The 24,368-nt window shown below is 41.2% G+C and overlaps 1 protein-coding gene across 1 annotated transcript; it reads left to right on the top strand.

The window, feature by feature from the left end:
- Positions 1–9,809: 9,809 nt before the first annotated feature.
- Positions 9,810–20,343, top strand: RBM44 (RNA binding motif protein 44). Its single transcript, XM_086751204.1, has 16 exons — positions 9,810–9,892; positions 10,593–10,953; positions 12,125–12,197; positions 13,238–13,536; positions 14,191–14,249; positions 15,738–15,912; positions 15,996–16,021; positions 16,683–16,755; positions 17,052–17,154; positions 17,496–17,627; positions 18,309–18,382; positions 18,483–18,556; positions 18,881–19,247; positions 19,628–19,773; positions 19,891–20,012; positions 20,291–20,343. Exons 1-16 carry the CDS (start codon positions 9,810–9,812, stop codon positions 20,341–20,343), a joined length of 2,220 nt encoding a protein of 739 aa, XP_086607330.1.
- The last annotated feature ends 4,025 nt before the right edge of the window (positions 20,344–24,368 follow it).

The following is a 24,368-nucleotide window of genomic DNA, read 5'->3' as shown; positions in this document are numbered from 1 at the left end:
AAGCAACTCTGAGTTAAATTAGGCACATGCCAACATTTCCTGTATTTTCATACGATTTTGTATCTAATAGAAATCCTTCTGGGTGGTTGAGGGAATTAATGTTTTTTTTAACTAGCTTTTCCACTTCAGAAAACAAAGCATCTGTAAGAGAAGTCCTTTTTAAAGCCAAGTCACAGAAGGAGAAATAACGACAACTCTATTGTTAAGTAGCTGTCCATGTACCAGCTTTTATCCCTCAGTAACTGGCCGGCTCTCAGTGAAACTAGAGTAGGAGCAGGAACATGGGCAAGCAATGAAGAATAGCTCATAAAATAAATCTATAAATCTCTTCTTGAACATTAGCTGCTTGGTACTTCTGTTGACAGCTAGAATCATAGAATGGTTAGAGTTGGAAGGGACCTTCAAAGCCCACCCAGTCCAACCCCCCTGCAAGGAGCAGGGACATCTCCAACCAGATCAGGTTGCTCAGAGCCTCATCCAGCCTGGCCTTGAACGTTTCCAGGGATGGGGCTTCCACCATCTCTCTGGGCAACCTGTTCCAGATTCCTTTTCCTTTCAAAATTCCTTTTTGCTGCTGTTACATTACCCATTTTGTTCTGAGCAGGGACGGTCTGCTGACGCGTGCCGCAGTGAGCACAACTCAGTGCAAGACTTTTGTCTTTCAGAATGGCCCAAACGCTCACTGGGTTTTCTGTTTTGATATCTAGTGGCACATAGAGCCTGTAGCCCAGGTTTGCTCTTTTCTGCTCACCTGTTCTCAAGATCCTCAGACCCTTGGTTGGTTCAAAAAAAAAAAAATCTAAATGCACAAACAGGGTGGCTCTGCAGAGATACCTGTTAAAGCTAAAGTGAGTTTCCTGTGTTAGTGCGGGGTTTTAAGATAAGTGAAACCTAAGAGACCTGCATCTATACATACAGAAAATTTTTCTACATAAATGGCATCTTCAGCAAACTGATTTTTCTGTGCTCTTGTAAATCCTGCTGCCAGCAAGTCATCAGTCCCAGGTGGGGTGGAGAGGTTTCTGTAATGAGGGAAGGGAAAACTGATGGCGAGAGCAGATTTGAAGACTTGTCCCAAAATGCTAACATCCATTTTAGAGGGAGAGGGGTTGGGGGAAGCGGATGTGCTTCCTGACTGGAAGCTGGAGGCATATTTCATTAGCACAGCCACTGCCGTGGGGTGAGAGGTATTTACTGTGTGCACGACGGAGTTATTTGCAAAGTTATTTGGCTCCTTCAGAGACAATAAGTTTGGGCCGATTTTTGTAGTGGCCTGGAGGCTTATTTCTGCATCTGTCTTTGTTCTCTTTCCAGTCCTTAGAACTTCCTTTCTTGATCTCTTCCAACCTGGGACTCACAACTTTATCTCCAAGTTTGAATATCTCTGACCTTTCCTTTACAGTTTGCTCTCCTCGTTGAGCAAACGTGAGCTTTCTTCATTGGCCTTTCTTTCTCTTCCCCATCTTTCATCTTTTACAGAATTTGCCTTAAGCTTTCTTTCCTTTCCTTACCTTCCCATACAGATAGGTGAAATTGTTTTATTATTTTGAAGGGATTTATCCTTGTACATTTTTTTTTACACGTGATAGTTTACAAAAATGTGATTGGTTTGTTTGGTTTTGTTTTGTTTTCTTTTGTTTTTCCATGTCAGTGCTCAGGTGTAACAATGTTGAGTGTGTTACCAATGGCTAAAAAAAAAAAAAAAAAAAAGGATAGGACTGGAGGAGATGCAAAATGAATGCGTAGAACTGCTGAACGGGGATGTCGCTTTGAGATCTGTATTTGGGTATTGCATCAGAAGCCAAGGTAAAAGTTTTATTCCATGCTCTAGAACAAGTGCTGGTACATGGGAACCTGTATACCCAGGAGGGGAATGACTTTTACCACGTTATTACTGGGTAATGGACTGTAGGTGTCTGCCATATGGAGGGACTTCCACTTGAAAACTTCAGTTTTCGCCATGATTTGATTCAATATTCTCTTTACTTTGTGTGTTAACAAGATAAATGATGGACCGCAAGACTTCAGCCTGTTCAGGATTCAACCGCAGATGAGGACTACAGTGTTGGTGTTTTTAAAGCTTTTTAAAAATACTTAAATCTATCAACAGAATTTATCTGGTAAAAGCCCACCAGCTTTTTATCTGTAACTTGTCAACTGCTTTCCTTAAGAAAAAAGGTCTTTCTGTCAGCTTGGGTGATCTTTGAACTTTAACCGTTTAATTAACAGGCTAGACCTTAGATGTGGAGTTGAACTCTGAATACCCGCTGGCTTTGTTCTGCAGGAGGCAAGCTAAATAAAACTGCAGTGAACATACATGTCAAACTTGTGGAGTAAGACCTGCCTGGGGTCAATATATCCTCTTCTAAGATGGATAATTGAATGCTGTGTTCCGGTGTACTTTTCCTGAGGTGTACCTGAACAAATTAAGGTTAATAATTAATGAGGTGCAGTAACTTTAGTGAAAAGTGAAGTGAAAATGTGTGAGAACCTGCTAAAGTGCTTTCACGTTTTGCATTCCCTTAACAGGGAAGAAAAAACCCAAGTGACGACTTGGTTGGTTACTTCTATTTCTTGTCTAACTGTAGCGTGCTCTTTATTAATCAGTGCCACACATATCCATGCGCTGATCTGTAGCACCTCCGAGCTCGAGTGTAACACAAGAGTTGGTCCAGATTGCCCATCACCTGCTTGATGTTTGACCAGGAGAGTTGACTGTGAAGAATTAAAGAGAAAAGAATGTTTTACCAGACTGCCGCATTTGAAACAAAAATAATTTAATGGGCAAATGTTTTTCTGGTCGTAATACTGGAGATAACACAAAATGTTATTGCCGTGTTTGGTAAAAGATGATTTAAAGTGCTGAGAATGTGCTTAGCTATGACTCTAGGTGTTGACAGTATTTTCGTTATGTTAAACTGTAAAGATTTGTGAGATTTTGTGTTGCAGTTGTGTTTGACCCTAGAGTTCTTGCATGCTAACCTAACGTAGAAGATTAGCCTCTTTGCATGCAGCTGGGTGCTGCTACTGCCGTGACAAGCATGTTCTGTGAGAATGACATAACCTCCCCTGGCTGCAGCCCCTTCCCAGCCCTGTCTGTGGCCTCATTTCCTGTGGGTAGGTGCATAACTACCTTCATCGTTAGTCTCACTAACCTTAACGGTTCGGTCAAATATCAGATGCACTCCGAAACGTGCGGCTCGATCAGATCGGCACTGAACTTTCAGTTTTCTCTTTCAGACAGGCTGAAAAAACTCCTGGATGAACGAGAATCCTTACTAGACCAGGTAATCCCAGGAAAACCGAAATGTTGTGTGTTTACTAAGTCTGTGGTAAGAACGGTAGAGACTTTAAAAAATCAAACCAGCCCTAACATAGAGTACAGAACAGCAGTGCCATTGCCTTTAAGGCGTGTGCTGGGTTGCTCTTGCTGAGGACTTAACTTCCCATTTTATTCTTCCTCTGAATGTTCCTCTTGCGCGTTAACTCGGGATACAGGGCAAGATATGACCCCGTGTGCCTGTTCCGTGGTGCTAACCAGTCACATCCAGTCTCCTCAGTCACCTAAAACTCCTTCTCCAGGACCTGTCTCTGAAAAATAATACTTCAGATTGGCCAAGTCCAAGGGAGAAGCAAATTTTATCTCCCAGAGTAAGCCTTCCCGATTGCCGGGTCTGTAGGCAATGCGCCGTTTGGAAAGAAATGCTGGAGGACTAAATAGCAATTAAAGTAATTATTGCTGGTACTGTGATATTCGGTAGCGGATATAAAGCTTACTAAAAAAAAATTTAGCTGATCTGTTTCTCTGCAGGATGCTCTGTGCTTTCATTTATGGATTATATCCTTGGCCTTGAAACTTCACATGCCACCAAACGCAGATCTGGGTTTTTAAGAACGTTTTATGTGAATGTGCCTACAGAACATCTATGGCTTTTCTGATAAAACAGTCGTCTTGCGCTCGTTATGTTTGGTCCTGAACTTATGCATAAGCAATGATGCTTAAAATATGATGAGTCATTTGCTGAAAGAATTTCTAGGAAATTATTTTGTAACAAAAGACTTTTTGGAATTTAGGTTAAAAAAAAAAGTTTTAGAATACTTGAGTGAATTTGAGTGTACTGAGCCACAAGTTTCCCTTATTTTAATCACTAATTATTTTGTGTCTTTCAGGTTAAAAAATTAAAGGGACAACTGGAAGAAAGGCAAAAGAATGGCAAGACGGAAAATACACAATCAGAAGATGAAGTTCTAGAAAATGGGACAGATATGCACATGATTGACCTCCAAAGTGAGCTACATTTTGATTTTAACAGAACTTTTGTGTCCTGCTTGTGAGCGGGGAAAATGTATCTGTACAATAACTACATGGCGCTCAGTAAAAATGAGCCTTCAGGTCTCGGGGAGCTTCAGACTGGGAGCCAGCCTTGCACCTCTGCCAGAGGTGAGGGAATGATTATCCTTTGTTTGAGCAGGATTGCAATTGGAAATCTCCTTTGTGTTCCCCAGGAGAGCTGGGGTAAGTTCCTGGTTAATTCCGCTTTCAGAACGGAATGAGGCGAGACTGGGAATAGCGCCTATTTGCCGGGCACTTTTTTGGCAGAGAGCACTTGCTGCTCTGCTGTGGAAATTTTATGACAGACTTGTTAGACACTGTTAACACTTGTTCTGACATCTCTGATAAATCTGCAATTCTTCTAGGAGATGCCAACAGACAGATCAGTGATCTCAAATTTAAACTAGCAAAGTCCGAGCAAGAGATAACAGCCTTGGAGCAGAATGTAAGTTTTTGGCTTGTTCTGGTTGTTTATGCATGGTGAGAATGCAAAGAGAAAGTGCATTTTATTATATGATAAATGAAATCAGGATTACTGTGATTTTTTTTTCCCTTAAAATAAGAAGCGGGAGTGTTGGAGCATCAGGGCTACTGCACTTAGGTCATAAAGACTAAAATGCTTTCCACTTACATATGGGGAAGAGTGAATATATTATGCATCTTTACTGAAGAAAAAAACCTTTAAAGACAAAGAGAGCGCTTACTGAACTCTTCAGAATACTTTCTTATGCCTCGCTATTGACAATTTTTAAATGGGTCCTGCCATATGATGTAGTATATATTGATTTTATATAAAACTGCTCAATTTTTGACTGTTTGCTGTTGCCCAGGGTATGTCAGCGATACTCTTGCTAAGTTTAATCAATGTACTGTATTTTTTGCTGCTGGAAGCCTGTTAAATATGGATATGTATAAAAGGTCTGGAGTAAATTACCATGGCCATGCTTCCTTGGTATATATTTTTTTTTCTCCCTCAAAATATGCCTTTATTTTATTGAAGAAAAGTGAGCATCTCTTTGATTATTGCTTAAATGCTAGTGGAAGAGTAAAGCTTCAGAGTAACTTCTTGGTACAGCTTTTAATTTAAAAAAATTGCCTTCACCCTAGGTAATACGATTGGAAGGTCAGGTAGCCCGATACAAAACTGCTGCTGAAAATGCTGAAAGAGTAGAAGACGAACTGAAAGCAGAGAAACGCAAACTACAGAGAGAGGTAACGCTAGATGGAAACTGTTGGAGGCTAACAGTCAGCCTGCACTGCGTGGGGGGAGACCTGTCTGCATTTTAGAGGAGGAACTACCCTTCTTGGCAGAGCAAAGAATAAACATCTACTTTTTTTTTTTTTTTTTTTAAACTGCCTTAGTTATTTGTTCTAAATATTTAACCAAACTTTCAGCACTCAGACTGGAGTAATAGTCACAACTGTGAACTCCCACTGCCACTTCACCATTCCTTCCTAAACTGACCTTTAATGCCTTACTTTATGGTTCTCTTTACTTTGGTTCTCTAGAGCAAACTCAAGTTCTCCTTGTGCAGCTTGAATCCAGAAGCAGGTTTGCACGCTGCTTTGCAGCTGTGAACGTTCACATGGTTTGACATTCATCAAGCTGAAGAGTTCGTACTTCTACTTGGCTGTCCTTGTCCTTTGTTGTACCTGAAGGCTCATTACTTTCAGTGTTATAAACTCTGGGTTTGTAAATACGAATCGCTGGTCTTTCTAGAACGTGCGATTCAGAAATTACAGCAGTAGAAAGCTGAAAATCCTGCTGTAAGGTTAATTTGGGTGCCCCATTATTTAAGTGCTATGCCATACCTTACCAGGAATGACAGTCTAAATTTTCACGCTTCAGAGTCTAAACTTGAGTGCTAAATGGATGTAAATTGTTCTTACGGAGCCTGTTTTTCTTGCTCTGTCAATCTGTTCAGCCTGTTTTGTGGTGTGTCAATCCACAGACTCTGTCCATGTTTCTCTGTCTTGAAACACTGCATCTTCAAGGTGTCCATAATTTTGGCCTTATTTGTCTTACCAAATTTCATGCTCTCTCCAAGTAGCCACTACAACGAGCTTAAATAAGTTTGCATCTGCCTCGTGAGTTGGTGGTTTGTTTTTTTTTTTCCCCCAGTGTGGCTCTTTGCTTTTTCTAAATACTCCTTCTGCTGTGCTGCCTATAAATCTTGCTCTGTGCAGTCCACCTCTCTTTCCCATCTACCAGGGTGGATTTTATAGAAAATTAAGGCACCAAACTCACGGCTGCAGTGGTAGTTCTGGGAACCAGAAAAATAAAAGCCAGGCAGCGAGACCAGCCAGCAGATATCTCTGAGCATCCATGCCTCAAGCTGAGGCAAACTCTGAGCCATTTGTTCAACATTCTGTAAATACCTTGGATTCTTGGTACCGCACTTAGAAAATATCTGTGTGTGTGTGGCCTTCAGGCAGTTACACGGTATTTACTTTTGACTCTGCTAATAGGAATTTTCAACTGCTTTATCTTGTAAGGAAATTCCAGCAATATGACCAGTTAGTGTTGGTAACTACAAACTTAGGGAAGACACTGCAAAAGTTACCAGTTTTTCTTCTGCTTCCTTCCGTCAGCTTCGTTCAGCATTGGATAAAACCGAAGAGCTTGAAGTCAGCAATGGCCATCTAATAAAACGCTTGGAGAAGATGAAAGCCAACCGGAGTGCTTTACTGTCTCAGCAATAACCGCCACCTCCCGACGGAAGCTACTACTACTTGACAGAATCGGAACAACGTTGCAGATGCTTCTGTCTCTTGCTGTCCAGGATGCTTTGCGTGTCATGCCTTCTGAGTACAGACAACCCCAACATTTGCTACGTGCCACCCCGTTGTGGTTCTCTCTACGCAGATTCAAACCTGCTGCACTATATACATAGGAGTAGCTGATCCAAATGGCTGTGCCTGCCGGAGCCCTTCTCCGCCGTTCTTTGGGTACGTTTGAACTTACAACAGCCGTCTACCGTGTAAGAAACACGTTGGGCGTCGCGTTAAGTTCTCCATCCAGAAGGCACAGCAGCCATTTATTGCCATTTAAAATGGCATTCAAAGAAAACATTTTAACTGGACTGGAATTTTGTGTCTTGCTGAAAATTTAAAGAAAAAAAAAAAAAACACTGTAAGTTTTGGACTTTCTCATGACAGTATCTGTAACTTAGTGACTACAGTAGAGTTATTCATAGTAGGTTTTTCATTTACAAATCACTGTGGAACCACAAGCCATTACAAAGCAAAACTCCTTCAGTGGAAATCATGGAAGAAGATGGTCTTGGAAGCAAAAGTGACCTTAAATGACTTTGCCAATAAAACAAAGGTGTTTGGAGGGATTTTTGCACCAGTTGAATCATAAGACTATTTTATTTCAGGGTAAACAGGCAATAGCTTCATGAAATTTTCAACTTTTATTTGTATTATTTAATCCCTGCTCTTGGAATTGAAGTAAACTACTTGTAAAGGATGTAAAGTTGCATTAATAAACCAGCATAAGGCCGTGGGTTTTGCACTTAGATCACTCACTCCGGTGCATTTGTCAAAGCAAGTGTCGCTTGCTTAAACAGAGTATGTAATGGGTTTTTTACATCAGAAACTATCTACTGGTCTGTGAGCCTACTAGGAAATAATGCCGCTGCAAAATACAGGTCTAATTTTTTAAAAAGTAACTGGTAAGTAAAAGAAGCACTTTAGAAAGTATTCCTGCCTATGTTTTTTCTACAAATACAGAAGTAGCCTGTTATTTCCTTCTGAGGTCATTGCAAAGGTTTTCCACTTTTCGTGCAAAAATAATGTAACCAGTAACAATGTCGCAGGCAGTTTATTATACACAACTAGCACTACAGCTCTGGTTTATTGGAAATTACTCTGAATGTACCACTCAAAGGAGAACAGCAGTTACCTGAAGAATAAAGCTGTCCTTCCCCCTTCAGCCCTAACAGAAAAGCTTTCCAGTCCCTTAGGAACCGGCTCGCGCTGTGAAGCAGCATCTCCTGTTTGACAGGAGCAGCCTTCTCTCGATGCTGATTGCCTCAAGAGATCCGGTTCTGTCAAGCCAAATCCAGACTCTGGAGACCGTTTGTTCTTAATTTTCATCTTCAGACTTTCCGGTCCAGATCTTTCCCCAGCCTCTTCCTCACAGACTGGAGGGTTAGACTATAAACCGCTGCTATTTTCAATGTTGAAGGGATGGCTGGTATCTTCCTAGAGCACCTTCATAAATAAAATAAACCAAAACCAGTGTGTGAATGTGTTTCTCTGGTTTGGCTAGAAAATAACACACCTCTCTTCACCTCTTCTGAGTGCACTCAGAAATTTAGGAATGAAGTACTGAAATTAATATTCCAGGAAAAGGGTGAAGGTGGCTTTTTTTTTTTTTTTGTGCCCCTGGGGAAATGAGTATGTCCTTGTTGATGAAATGTGGTGGAACAAGGGGATTAAAGGAACCTTTTAAATGAAAATTCCACTCCAGCTAGGGCTTTGGGTTCTTAATTTTTTATTTTTTGGATTTTTGAGAGGAACATTCAGGTGCAGAGCCAGGTTTCTTGTGGAATACCTCAATCGCTGTGGTTACCAATTGACAATTTTCTGTGGTTGACTTGTGTAATTTCTGGTGTACAAAGCCTCTGGGGCCTGAAAAATAAAGATTTTTTTCAGAATGCAAATAAATGTCCTAAAACAACATCTTACTAACTGATGGTAAGGTGTGTGATTGCTACCGTTCGTCTTTTTATTTGTGGTAGCGGTGAAAACGGTCTCTCCTGGCAAGATTCGGGAGAAACAACCTAGCAATTAGGCGTTGGTCCAAAAGGCTAAAAATAATACTTTGCTCATTGAGAAGTGATGTGTTTATTTTTTGAAGCAGATTGCATCTTACACCCCCATAAGCATTAACCTCATGACAGAAATCGGATGAGTATTTCAACCTGGATATGCTCTTAGTAGAAATCTGTGTGTGTGATAAAGTAGCTGAATGTTGAAGCCACATTTTTTTTCCCCCCCCTTAACTTTCGGTATGACTTAGCTTTAGAATAAGGGAAGAAAAAGTACTGGTTGGTTTACTGCAAACTGTTTTTATATTTTCCTGTGAAGAATGTACAACAACAGGGCTTCGCATTGTAATTATAGCACATGCCCCGGTCCTTTTAATTGCGCTCCAAATGGGAGAGCCTTGGTGCCCAGCCTGCTGACTCGGAGCGGAGCAGAAATGGTGGCAGCCTGGCGAGGAACGGCTCCTGGGGGAACCAGGAGGGCTTTTCCTAGAATTTGTATTTAAAATTGCTATCCTTTGTTTTATTTTTAAATGTTAAATAATTTTATTGTTTGCAAATGGAATGTTACCCAAAATTGTTTTGTTTTGTTTCAATCCAATCTGTTAGGAGATACGAGCGTGGAAAAGGAAATTCATTCGCAGAACTCGCCAATAAAAATGTCACTTGTTCGGGTCGTTTTTATGGAGTGGTCTGTCGCGATGATGTTACTGGTCAAAGTTCTCTTGGAAAATACAGACTTTTTGGATGATACTGGTGTCACGGCCTCATTTTCCTTGTTAATGTATCGCTGCAGGTGCACAAATGAGAGCAATGCTGGTTGTAAAATGTACAAAGGCAGGGGGCTTGTGAGACTGAGGGCTGGTGTGAGGCATACCCGAAATATTAACATTTTTAATGGCACGGTGCATTTGGGGAGGATGAGGGGACAGTGTCCCATCAGGAGACATTTGAATGGTATTGCTAATGTGATTAATCCTCTACTTTCTGTAAGTATTTATGATGAATAGAGAGGTCACCCACTTTGTAACTTTCTGTGGAAGAAACCTTTGCACAGGAGGCAACTAGGTTCATCAAAAAAACCTGTCAATTTTAGTATTAAATTTCCTCACGGACATTGCCATAGAGAGATTACTTCCATGAAGTATACAGAGGAGGTTACTGCTTGTCCCTGCTTTTTTAAATGCTTGGAACAATGAATTACACGGGTTTGGGGTTTGTTCTAGGCAGCTAAGCGATGTTTTGCACACTTCATTAAGCGCTTAAAGGAAGGACTTTTAAGGAAGGAGTAGGGGCCAGAAACATCCTTGTAAAAATGACATGTTCATTTATGATTGGTAACTGGTGTAGCAGAAACTGGTATTTACCACTTCACTGGTTCCGAAGTTCACGGCAGTTGCCTCCCCTGCCTGTAACGCGGTCCTGCCAGCTGCTGGCAGGTTTCAATAACTGTACCAGAGCTCACGCTGCTGCTCTCCCCGCAGGCTGCGGTCTGGCCTGTCTGCGCACAGCCTTGGTGAAGAAGGAGGCGAAGGAGGACAAGCGGCCCACGGGCCCCTGAAGGAACATGGCGGCGGGTGGCGGTCCCGTGGGCGGGAGCAGCACGCGGGGAAGGGCAGGCCGGCCAATCAGGCCCTCGAGTGCTTCCCGTCGCAGCCAATGGGTTGGAAGCGCGGGCGGGGAGCGCGGCGGGCGGGCGGCCGGCCGTTGAGCGCGTGCCCGGAGAAGCAGGCGACGACCGGCCGTGAGCTGAGGCGGCAGGCGGGAGTTACCGGAGGCGGCGGGGAGGGGGAAAGGCTGCGTTTGGGCAGCGGGAAGGGAAGTCGGAGCTTCCCCGGAGCCGAGGTGAGCGTTGGGAGCTGCAGTTCCCCGCCTGGGGGGTTCCCCTTGGGCGAGCTGGGGGGGCACCGGCCTGCTCTGAGAGGCCCTCACCTTCTTCCCCGGCGTCTCGGCTGTGGCTCTCCAGGTTTCTAACCGGCGTACGCATCTAGCTGAATCATCAGAAACAGCAAGTTTACCGTTTTTTATTTAGTGTATACCTAGAGCTGTTGTGACTCCTGTTTCTTAACACATTCTCCAGGAAAAAAAAGTGGGAGGAAAAAGTAACTTCTGTGCGATAATAGTTTGTGACCTGTGTGTAGGCATCTGAGATGTGCTTTTTCAGCATTACGTTGTGGTAAGATTTTGAATTTCACAGATAAGAGCTGCTCAAAACTTCAGTTGGAAGGTGAAGGTAAAGTTAGTGTAATAAGAAAGCTAACGTTTGTGAAACAAATAACTGTGGAAGCGCATAATGAAATCATTTTCCTTGGAGGATGACTGACTTCTATTGATGACTTCTGTTAGATCACAGAATAGTTAGGGTTGGAAGAGACTTTTAAAGGTCATCTAGTCCATTCCCCTGGCAAGGAAGAGAGACTTCAAACTATTTGTATTAAGTGATTTTGAATTATGTCATTTTAATGCTGATCCTTAGCAGAGGAGATTCAGTAGGTGCAGATTTGAGAGACAAGCCATTTTTCCCTGTGAGGAAGGGCTATTGTGAAGCTACCTCTTAGGGGTCTATTCTGCAAACCTTCCTGTGCAGGTACAAGGCCTGGGTCACACTGTTTCTATCTGGAGTGGACAGAGCTCCTGTAACTTGTGTATTAATCCCAGAGCAGTGACCAAGAAACAGGCCTGAGTTTCCAGTCTCCTCTTGTGCTCCACCAGCAGCCTGTGTCTTGCTCTGGCACTTCACTCAGTTCCTTTTGAACTGTGTTTCACCAGGCTGGAAACTTCCTCTGGAGGCTGAACCAGTGCATTATCTCTTTAGAAGCATGCAAAATACAGCTTAGGGGCCTGTTGGTCTGCATGGATCGGGAAGCTAAGCTTTCTGTGGCAAGGAGTGCTTACAGGCCAGTATACAATGGGGAACAACACGAGGTCAGTTTGTGGTCACCGAATCCATGACCATCAGCACGTTGACTTTCAGAGGCAATACGTGCATCTAAACACTTCGTGTGCTGTCATGCAGTTAACGTACGATGTAAATATCTCGCTGTGTATCAACAGGGATTCTGATGATTCAGCCGAGAAATGCTGCAGTGGTAAGAGGATGGAAGCTTTGCCTAAGAGTGTAAGAAAATAGGGTTGATTGGTCTCTGAGGTTTCTTTTGCTCAATTGAAATCGCACAAGCGGGAACGGCAAATTCTTTTTAACAGCCTTCCGTGAGCTCTTAGGATTTCTTTGAGAATGTACAGTATAATTCTGAGTTTCTATACTAGCATGCAGTAGGTAAAAATAAGGTGGTTAATTTAACATCTTTTTAAAACAGTAATGCCCTCTTGTTTACTGTGGAGTATCTCAGACTTCTCTTAATTTTTATTAAGGTGAGAAATTGATAGAAGAGACAAGCCAACAACTTTGAGAGGTTGCAGTGGAAGTGAGTTGTGTGGATTACTTCTGAGGAGCAGGACTTAAGTGTTTGTACCATGGAATTAGAAAAGAACAGAGATGTTACAAGTGAAAGGAGATGCTTCAATCAGACCTCTCCTCTTTTTTTTTACTCTGAGGAAGCTGAGCACGCACTTGTCAGGGACCTTGCAACAGGAGCTCACCATTCCGGTTTTGGCCAGGCACTTTCTGTCAATGTTTCAGAATTAAAGTTGTCAGAGGAAAGCTTACCTTATTTAAGTTCATCTTTAGATGCAGATATTGAAATGTATGATAAAAAAAGAACGACAATTTGCTGTGCACAGGTAGAGGAAAGCAAAAAAGAAGCTGATATGTTGAGAAGGGCATGTGACAATACACACTTTAGCTGCGGGGCGTGTGATGATTGCAGACAAAGCCATTTAGGGGAAGATTCACAGCTGGAGTATCTCAGTGCTCACGAGCAAGATTTGGATGGTAGGAATAGCCCCAGTGAGTTTCCTGAGCAAAGGGAAACTATAGGAATTGAAACCTTAAAGCTGATAGATCCAGTTTGTGAAGTTCCAGGGGGTGGACCTGCGAAGGAGCAAAATCTCCTTGACCTGTCAGAAGATTGTTCTCCTGCTTCTGAGTGTGGCATAGGTGACCAAACCTGCCCAGAGGCAGCTCTGCCAGAGCTTTCCCACCTGCTTCAGGACTCTCTGTCTCTGACAGATTGCAGTGGCGTGAGTTGTGATGATCGGGAAGAGCAAACAGAGTATCATAGTGCTGTTTGTGGAAGTGTACTTGAAAGTCATTCTTGTGGGAGTCAAGAGAGGGTCTGTCCAAAGCTGCTGGTATGCGACACTTCGGAAGATGGAGAGGTGGAAGACGTCCCACTGATTGATGGCACACCGCCACCACAGACGGCTCCAAGTGAGGAAGTGTCTGAAAACAATGAGAGAGACATTCACAGCAGCATCTCAGTGAACCTAGAAGATCCTTTACTGTCTCCACGGGAAAGGGCCCCTGCAGTAGTCATGCAATTTTGCAAATGTGCAGGGGACTCTGATTTCTACAGTTGTGAAGAAGCTGGTGTCAGCTGCGTTGGCTGCGCTGCAAAGAGTGCTGAAACCCAATTCCCAGTTCTTACTAGGGAGAATCCCTTTTGTGAAGTGGGAGTTGCAGATAAATCGTCCCTTGGAAATAGCAGCTCTCTGAACTCAGAAATGGAGCATCGTGAAAACTTGAAAAACGTTACCAGTGACTCTACGGTGAAGCAGGCTTTTGTTGCGCGTTCTGATTTTAGAGCTTGCTCTACAACAAGCAGAAGTGCCAGTGCTCGGGTTTGTCTCTCCAGGGCTGTTAATACAGAGATAACGATGATGAACAAATCTCGACCTGTGGGATGGCACCGTGAAGCCTGTGCAGATGTTGCTTGCAATACAGACTGGTCATACGGAGCTGGTAGTACAGAGGAAACTGGGAAACAATTTACTGACACACTGGAAAAACACTCTGCTAGCAGTACTGCAACAGCTGAAAGAAGTTCACAAATTCAGGTAATTTTTAAAAAGCCATCAACGAAGCAGCTTTGATATATAGAACTTCTTTTAACTTAAAGTTGCTCAGAACTTTTCTATACAAATGTTAACCTGTAACTTTTAATTTTTTTTGTTTTTGTTTAGGAACAGCGGAGCTCAAAAAATGAGCTTTGTAGCAGTGATGTAAAGATAATCACAGACAGGTGGGTCTTGAATTGTTCTTGATTTGGAATTCTAGATGCTGGATAAGAACTTATATTTTTTTCATAATTGAAAGGTTGTCCTTGGCAAAACTGATGATGCTTAAAGATTGTTGGGTAGCGGCTCTTACGCTGGAGGGTAGGGCTTCCTTTCCGAGGCACCTGGACAAGTGAGAACATTGAACTGAAAAGCTCCTGAAGTTGAACAAAGAGCAAAGCAGCCTTGGTCTGCAGTTGCAGACTGGCCAGGAACAAGTCAAGTTTAAGTCAGCAGTGCTCCCACATGGTGAAGAAGGGATGCCACATCCTGGGGCTGCGTTAGCAAGTCCACCAGAGGTCCGTGGACATGGTGAGGGGAGCTGGTGGAACACCTCATATGTGGGGAGAGCTGAAGGAACTGGGTTGGGTCAGCCTGGAGAAGGGAAGGCTGGGGAGGTGGGGAACCTCCCTGCGGTTCTTGGCAATCTGGTGGTGGGTTGCTGAGAAGATGAAGCTAAATTCTTTGCAGGCATGCATTTTGAAAGGGCAGGAGCCAGCAGTTACAGTGAGGGGAATTCTAAGTGGGTGTAAGAAAAGGGTCCTTACAGTCAGAGTAGTATTGGAACAGCACTGGAGAGATGGTACAGTCTCCTTTATTGGAGATTTTAAATAAACAACAAAAAAAAACCAAACCCAAAACCAAAGCAGGACTCGATAGGACCCCAAGTTAGTTTTGTGGTTAGCCCTGCTTTGAACAGAGATTTGTACTGCAGACCTCCAGAGATCCTTTCCAGCATACATTATTCTGTGAATGCGGAAGCAAAGTAAGCGCATCTGTAGATCAACAGAATTGCTGAGTTTCTTTTTGTTCTTAGAACTTTTGGACAGACATGATTGTAGTGCTTATGGAGTCTCTGCCTCTCAGTTATGGCTGATTAGAATGTGACAGCTACTGTAAGGCATTTTTTCTGTATAGTAAATGGGAGGAACTGATTTCATTTATCTTTTTTTTTTTTTTTTTTTTTTTCCTTAAATTGTATCAGCAATAGCTTCTGGAAAGCTACTTGTTTCAAAATAAAACATAATTAATGTAAAATATTGATGCAAGGGCTTCAAGATTTTGTTAATTATTATTATTATTATTACTTTAAAGGCCAGTACACCTTGATAAACAAGCTGTGACGGATTCTGCATCAAGCTACTGTCAGCAACTACTGAAGAGGGCGATTGCAGCAGAATTGCAGATTCTAAACACTCATTATGAGATGTGCTATCAGCACTGCTTGAAGATTTACAAACTGGCTTTGGAGGAAAACACTTGTTTTAGCAGGCACGTACTTTAATGTCCTTTTAAATGCAATTGATACCTTGGTTAAAAGCAGTGAGCTCCTGTTCTTGCGCAATGTGGAGGAATCTTTAAACCCTGCAAAGTGTTTGGGCAACTCTGGAAGCAGTAAAGTAAATGAAATGTCTGTCTAAGTTGATCCAACTTTCTTATACATATTTTAACAGATATAATGGAAGCACTGAATTACGTTCATCTCTCCTGTTGGTTTTGGAAGAGCTAAAAAAGAACTACAGCATTATGAGAGAGAAAATCAAAACAGGCATACCTTTAAGTGCGCTTCCACCGCTATCAGTTGAGATTAAGTTGTTTCCAATCTCCTCTTCTTATGTCCCGTGCAAGGTAATTTCTTAACTGCTTTTTGTTTTTAATATAAATTGTTTTCTTCAGAAAATTAAGACAAATCTTTTCTTTTTTTTTGACAGTTGTTCAGAGAGGATCTTTGCTATGAGTAAGTAGTCCTCATTTGTGATATTTATTAAAGTTCAAAATAAATGAGAAGTGAGTTTAAAAGATGTTAAACTTATATCTAGAAATAAATTCTTTCTTATTGCTCCAAACTGTTTAGCTGAAAGACTAGCATAGCACTTTGGGTACAGTGATTTTTTTTTTTTTTTTTTTTTTTAAGGAAATTTTTTTACTGTCTAGTGTTCTAATATGCAAACTCTGGAGTTGTATTTTTACTGTCTTTATAGCAAAAGTTGAACCATGTCCAGTTACTTTATGTAAGTGGAGATTAAAACAAATTTGGCAATAAGTTTGAACTAGAGATCTTTTTCAAATTTCTTGTTAAGCATTACTCAAATTAATAAAAAATGGCATGGAGATTTCAAATTTGAAAGACATCACACAGAAAGCCACCTAAAAAAAACAGGCTAACATAAATGTAGAACATAGCTTTATGTTTCAGGTTGCGACTAATGCTTTTGTAAAATAAAAGTATCAAAAAAACTTTGTTACTCATTTTAAGCTTAACATTTATTAAGCACATTTTATTTATTTTACTGGGAGCTTTGGAAATGTGTAAATTAGTATTTCAGAGTACTCTGTATCATTGTAGAATGCAAAATCATTGTGCCACATTTTTTATTAAATTCTTGGATCCGTTTTAGTTCTGTTTCACGCACAAGAAAAGCTGACTTGGAAGTACCAGAACCACAAGAGAGGAAAGCTTCTGTCAACACGGTAGGGGCTTCTTCATTACTGAGCTTACTAGAGGTTATGTTGTGAAGCATAGCCTTCTCTTACACAGTCAGAGTCTTCAGGGCTCAAACTGGGATTCTCTGCCAGTAATTGCAAGTGCAGCTGATGTCACCAAAATTTTGATCGTCCTTTCAAAATAACTTGGGGGTTCTTGAAGACGATCAGTAGGTTAACTTTTTAAAAAATTTTACCTGTTTAATCACTTAATATTCTGAAGCTCAGAAAAATAACATATAATCAGGTTCAAGTGTTACGACATGATTGAAACATGTTTATAGGACAATCCACAGACCGTATGTTTAACTGATGGCGGGCAGCCAAGGGACTCTACTTCCTCCAAGACATCTGAAGAACAACGTAAAGATCAGGATGCGGAACGTTGTAAGCAATCTGCTTCTAGTACAAAGACCACATTATTTGTTAGTTAAGTTTTTGGGGAAAAAAACAAACGATGTGTAAAACATATATGTGGGTACTGAACTTTCTTTTCTGTGAAGGAATGCTTGACATTATATCAGCCCGATATTATACTTCGTATCTTGAAAAAAAAAAATTGCTATTTAAATCAGAAGTGAAAAGTAGTATGTGCCACCTCTTCATAATGTAGTACCAAATTGTGTAGGTAGCTGGAATCCTCTTAAGCGCACAGAAATTTGATATTCATTCATATGACATAGAACAAGCTGAATTTTAATGCATTGGAATTTATTTTAACTGGCAAGGCTGTGTGGAAAATGAAGAGGAGGATGAATATTGGTTTAATGCTAAAGAAGAATTGACAGTGGCAGATTTTTCAGTAGTATCTGAAGAAACAGAAAAGCAAGGAGAAAAAGAAGATGCGGTTAATTTAAGAGGTGAGATCATGTGCTTCAAGCTCCCATACCTGATAACGGTGTTTGTTTATTATTTGAGTATTCTGTTCCTTCTACAAGCGTAAGTAAACTTGGAAAAAAGGCTAGCTGGGTTTTCAGACTTATTTTTTCATTGACTTGCAGTGAAGGCTTGTACAGATATTCAGCACTCTTCATCCACGTTTTTCCTTGAAACCTTTACCTACGGTGGTTAAACTCTGTACTCTTTTCCTCTTCTCTCTTCCTCCTCTTTCTGCTTCTTCCATCCCGGCTTCTTAAGAGTTAGCTGGGAATGGTCAGTGTTTGGAGGTTTGGGGCCCAGTGACAGGCGTGGTTAGAAGTCTCGGTCCGTCGAAAGCGGAGAGCTTGTGTGCTCCGTGGTGGGGACCCGCAGTACGCTACCCATCTTTTAGCACTGGTACCTGTTAGCTCAGACCAGTGTCCTCTCCGTTGTACCTCTTCTGCGTCTTCAAACCTCAGGAAATACAGAGGGAAAAGAGATTTCACAAACTGAACTGTACCACTTCTCAGGACACTCTCCTCCTCTGTTAGAAGATACTTTTAATTCTTTTAGGGTTTTTAAAGATTTTCTAGTTATGTTTTCCAAAATCTACACAGATGATGTTAGCTTGAATGGAAACAAGAAGAGTTAGTAACACTTTACTTTCTTACATTTATTGTTAGAAGCAGAGATAATGGAGAGTGAAAATGAGTGTTCTTTTATTCGAGTTGGTGGCCTATGTTCCTCAGTGTCAGAGGTATGCATGTTCTTATTTACATAGTAATAGTAGCGTCATCCCTTTTTTCTGATTTCTTTCATGCTATCCATTTGAACCACAATCTGTTTCTATTTTGTAGGGTGATTTGAGATCACATTTCCAGAAGTATCAGATTTCTGACGTTCTTATCTGTGTGGATTCTCATAACTACAGGTATATTCATATATTAAGTTTTACTTGTTTCAGATTTTTTTACTGTCAAAGTAGGTGACTCATGGGAGAGAGGAGGAAGTTATAAGTCAATTTATTTTCATTTTGTTTCAGTAATTAATGTAGATAGAGATACGTTCACAAAAAACGTGTCATTCCAGACAGCTTCTCATCTTATGAGAAATCAAGTAGTCTGAAATTTTTCTGTTGAGTTTCAGATACAGCTTATATGTGAAAAATGAGAACCAGCATGTGCTCTTACGGCGAGTAATTAATATTTTACTTAGTTTCCTGTTTTGTTTTTTTTTTTTTTATTTTGTGTCTTAGATATGCATTTCTTTGCTTCAAGGAGACTAATAAAGCAAAGTTAGCTGTAGAGGAAATGAACCAGAAAAAAATAAAAGGAAAACCGATAAGTGTTGAACTCGTAAATAATTCAGCAGAGAACAAATCCTTGGTTTCCCAAGTACTTACAAATAAGCTTCGGTATGAAATCCAACCCGTTGATAACAGTCAAACAAGTGATCAAGATAAAACACTCACTTCACCTTCCAATTCTGTAAAAGCACCTGATGCCACCTCTGCTTCTGAGAAAATGCATCTCCTTCCCATAACTTCTTCAAAACTTTCTTGTTCTACACGAGTACCTTCAGAAACTAAGTGCACTGGTCTGAAGTCATCTACTGAAGAGTCAGTACACTTTTTGGTTCAAGTTAATCAAAAGGTAAGTAATTACTACTATGACTCCTTTATATGGCGGATTAAGAGCCTTGGAACTTCTTGTTCCATAACAAGGTATGTTTAGTACATACAGAATGGTGTTAGGACAGGAAAACGTTATGTGTCAGTAATAAATTTCTGTTCATTCGCCCCTGCCTCAAATTGTGATACTCCATCTTATTTCCTTAATTCTAAGCCAGTTGCGAACCTAGCCATTTGCATTACTTCTTGATCTGTGTCTAAATTTTTTTTTCTTTTTCCAAAACAGGAATATTTATTAGTAGTACAGATATGTTGTACTACTTGTACAATACTTAACACATTCACTTTTTGCTTATTTCAATGCAATTCTAGAATACCAGGGAAAATACCCTGCAGAAAACATCTGCTCCTTCCTCCACTAATTCATTGGATGCCTTTATTTCTCCTAATACATTGAACTTGAGCAGTTTTACCAAATTACTGAAGAAACTTCAAGAAATTCATCCAGAGGCTAGCAGGTGAGACTATTTGGATTTCGTTTCTGCCCTGATCTGTAATAGATCCAGTATCTGCGGTAACTAAGAGCTAAATGTGTTGCACAACATGGGATGTAAACAGTTACTTTATTCATATAGAGACAAAATCGTGGATGCTCTGCTGGAAGTGAGGAAGAACAACAAAGGTATCCTAAGTGGCTTGTCCATCAGTTCTATTGTGGAAAGGACCTCTGTCATCCTAAGGAATTCAGCCCCCAGTTGTGGGTTGGAAAAGCAATGTAAATAAAGTGAGTATTCTAGCCTACAGAAACAGATTGAAATAAAACCACTTGAATTTGTGTAGCTGTATAGCATGACTGGATTAGTAAGTTGCTATAAAGCTCTGCAAGAAGTACCTGAATGAATGCACTGAAACAATAGTTTCTGAGGATTGTTGGCTGTTTTGCGCAACGTCTCTAATCAGGTTTGCTCACTAGCTTTATGCACGCTATAAAACTCGGTATACTGGCGTTTTTATTATGCAAACTGTTTTTATTAGTTAACTTAGTGGAGAGCGTAGTCATACATATTGTGGGCAAAGGTGACACCTAATGGCCAGTCCCTGTGTAGCAGTTCATAAAGAAGTTCCAGCGTGGGCTCAGTTTTGGTTTAAAAAGTGATGATTTCTGTCTGATGTGTGAGATTCAGTTCTAGACTAGAAATCTAAAGAGAGTAAGATTGTACATCTGTTAGTTCATAAAGGATATCTTGCATGATGACACAGCACTGGATGCTGCAGGAAGCTGCAGCAAGCGGGACGTGCTAAAGCACAGCCCAGAATTCAAGGGGGTGTATATACATTCTTTTACAGGAGACATCCTTGAGTTAGTGCTTGTTTCAGTCTCCCACTAAACCTGGCGTTCTGCTTCCCTTAGAGCTGCTAGCAATGCCACTGCCACGTTTCCTGCGCTGTCCCGTACATTCTTAGCAGTGCTCCAGCTTCACTTTTGCCTGCAAACACAATCTGTCCAGTTGTACAATATTTATTCATCTGTAGTGTTTCTTCCCCAAACTGCACCCAGTGCTCTGATTTTGGTCTCAAAGCTCCTGTTTCAAGGGTTTCAAGGAGTCAGTTTGGTTTTAATCGACACCGCCTCTTCCAAGACGAGTAGTATTTATGCCAGTAGTTTTACATATCCAGGTATCTTTCTCGCCCATTGAATGTTGCTTATCAGACTAAATTCTCCTGGTTAGCTGCCTATGCACGTGTACACAGAGACACGGGGTAGGATTTTACATACAGCGTGATATTACGCCTCCCGTAATGAGGAAGAGCGTGAAAGAATCTCAACCAGTATGCATGTTTGGCTGAGTTCCTTTGGAAAGGATTAGTGTAACATAAGTTTGTTAGTTTGGCATTTCGCTGCCTTGTGAGCTTTTACAGACACCTGTGAATCAAAATAAAATCTAAAAAAGAAAAACCATCATATTAATCTACTGACTGACTTCTGCAAGACTGCAGATACAGACATAAACTCATTACAGAAATAAATTGTACACTTGAAAGTATTTTTCAGTTAGTAAGGTTTTAACAGTGACAAATGTGTTGTGCTTTCCTTGTCCAGTGACTTATTTATTTTTTTTAAATGATCTATGGGGTTTACATTCATAATTGTTCCTATGATAGTATTTTTTTCTGATGCTTTGCTAAAGAGATGATGGCCTATAACGATTTTTACTTTCATCATGAGGGCGCTGTGAAATAGCCAAGTCATTAGTAAGTAATGGGGAAAAAGAATTCTCATCCTTCCATGGTAAGAAATGAGTATGTATTATGTTTAAGAAAAGATGATTCTGCACAAAGCCCATCTATACTAATTCTGGTATTCTGTTTTATTTACCTGAATAGCAACCTTAAACTCTTTCTGTTTTCTAAACCTAATGGTAGGCAGCAGTTAACAGGAATTGTGATTCTATGGAAGTTATTCAGGGCAGCATTAAAAATGGCTATTTTTCCTTAAATTTTATCAGTACCAAATGTCCACGCTTGGAAGCTTTCTGTGAAATGAATAATGTGCGTAGTAAAAATTTTACAATGGACTAGTGGAGGGGGGTCCTATCAAAGCATAACTAAAACAGTGCTTTGAGAAACATAAGGAAATGCATTATTTGACAACTTAATTTTGAATTAACTGAATTCATAAAAAATGTCCACCAGATAGGATTTGTTGCAGAAAGATTCTGTATTTTATTTTATCATAGTCATTTCTTTCATGTGGTTCATGGCCGTAGGAAACCTCACTCCTCTGTGTACTTCTGCAGTACACAGCAAAATTATTATAGCTTCTAGTGATTTTCTGGGGTATTAAATCAGCTGATGTGCCTTTTTTTTTTTTTTCAGTTTGAGTGTGTACATGCAAAATTTACCTGCTGCACTTTTTTTTTTTTTTTTCAGTAGATGGCTTTCTGGTTATGAAGAATTGATCATCTCCCTTTGGAAGATTTTTGCAAGTTCAATACTCCAGCTTGTTCCAGGATTGTACAGTATTTCTTGTTCGATTTATTTCGGCAGATCTTAATGAAAACGCCTGTAGCATCACTGTACGATGTGCAGTCTTACCCAAGAGAATATAACCTGAAGGTCAGTTTGAGGTGTTTTTCTGTTTATGCAAATATTAACTGATTCTGCCACGTTTTGTTGTTCCCCATAGTTGGTTCAAGCGTTTCAGCAGGTTTCTCTAAGGTAGAAAGATCCCACTTTAGTGAAGCGGGACTTTTCTCTAATACCAGCAGGGCTTTTCTAAGCTGAAGCACACAACCCCCAGTCTTGTGTGCCACTTAATTTTAGGCGTGGTGGTAGCTGCTAAGATGTTGATAAATAGCCAACGTGCTTGTGCTGTCCGGATAATGTGATTCTGAATAGTCAGTAGAAATTCCCTCTATCCTTTGACTACCACGGATGAGCCGGGGAGGCAGCGAGGGTTTCATTTTAGAAAACCAGACTTCGGAGCTGGCAGCGCTGGGGGACAGGGTTACGTAATCCCCGGCTGCAGCAGAGTCATCTCGTGACCATTTTGACTTAGAAGCGTGTTGCAAACTGCAGAGCACTGATGCGGCCGAATGGTTTCATCAGGGTGAAGCCTGGATTTGAATATTTTTATTCTTTTATTTTATTTTTAGAGCATGGCATTTTGTCATCTCGTATTCTGCTTCTGTTGCTGCAAGCAGAGAATGGGCTTCTAAATCCTTTTTTTGTGTCCAATGGGCTGGTATTTGGGAAGCACACACTCCTTGCGACTTCTTGTTTCAGTTGATACAGGGAGGAGGAGGAAAGCTGGGAGTACTCAGTCTTTCATGTTCGCCTGTGTTGTTACTGTGCAGAAGAGGTCTCAATTTTAAATCCTCTTCTGGTAAACGAAGGAAAGGCAGCTTAGGTGTACGTGTCTGGTCAGGGGGTGAGGAGATTTATCCTTGATTGACACGGACAGGCTCATGCTGTGATACTGCATGACAAGAGCGTACACTGCTGTTGTCCATCTCTGTCTCTTTGTTGTACATTGTTTTAGATCCCGGTTGCGTTTGCTGCTGAAAATAGCAGCCTTATTTACCTGCTGAATAAAGGTTCAATTTCCTCCTTCAAAAAGTTGTGCGGCTGTCTTGCTGTTTGCAGATCTCATCCCTTCCTTCTCCTCTTAGCAGAGCCAGTGTAGGTAATGCTTTCAGACCCCCAGCCTTGTCTTCAACACCCGGTACTGTAAACTTGGTCCTGAGGCTGCAGGTGAGGCCTCAGCTTTGATTTCTTCCTTGTTTGTATCAAGATGAAAGCAGCCGGAGGCTTCGCTCTACTCCATTATTAATAGCAAATTGTGTTCCCTAGGTTTGATCCTGCAATTCGTCGGGTGAGATGAATAGTTTAGGATGGAACTGGCTTTCTAGCCTGCAAGCTGTTTTGTTTCTGTTAGGAAAGCAGAAATGGGTATGACGTGAAACGCTGAAGTTAGGACATTGCGTTGTTCAGTCAAGGTTTCCTGGTGTTTGTTGTTCTGCCTTTGAAAGGGAGACCTAACTTAAGGTTCTCTCCATTTCAAGTTGTGGGTCGATGAGCTCTCTGCAGCTGGAGCCCTCACCCACTGGGGTGACACGCTCCTAATGCCATAGCCTCATCCCAAATGTGCTTCTGAAGAGCCCGAGCAGTTACCCTCTTGTTCAGGCAAGGCAAAAATTCAGTTATATCAGCAGTAGGTGGAGCTGCACTAGCTCAGGAATGATTTTCCACTCGGTAGAAAAAAAAAAAAAAAAAAACAAAAAAAACCCACAAACATTAATTTTCTTTCCAAGATTGCATTACGTCCTCTATGTTCACCTTCAGTGCTGTAAAAAGGAAAAGGAAGGTCTGGGTTTTAGCCTCAGGCTAGAGGGGAATGCCTTCTGTGGAGATGGAAAAATGAGCGAGAAAACAAAGACCGCTCACTCTTTCTGTTCCCTTTCCCGTGTCTCTGGGTGCCCAGCTGTGCCCGCTCCAGGGTGAGGAGGTGACGATGGCGCTGGTGTCGCCCAAATCCCGCTGAAGTCGTCAGAAAAAGTCACCTGCCTCCGGCCCTGCCTTCTGCTGGCAACCGAAAAACCCTGCGGCCACC

The sequence above is a fragment of the Chlamydotis macqueenii genome, chromosome 6 (assembly GCF_036417535.1).
Source record: "Chlamydotis macqueenii isolate bChlMac1 chromosome 6, bChlMac1.mat, whole genome shotgun sequence".
NCBI lineage: Eukaryota > Metazoa > Chordata > Aves > Otidiformes > Otididae > Chlamydotis > Chlamydotis macqueenii.
This window is presented reverse-complemented; position numbering and strand designations above follow the sequence as displayed.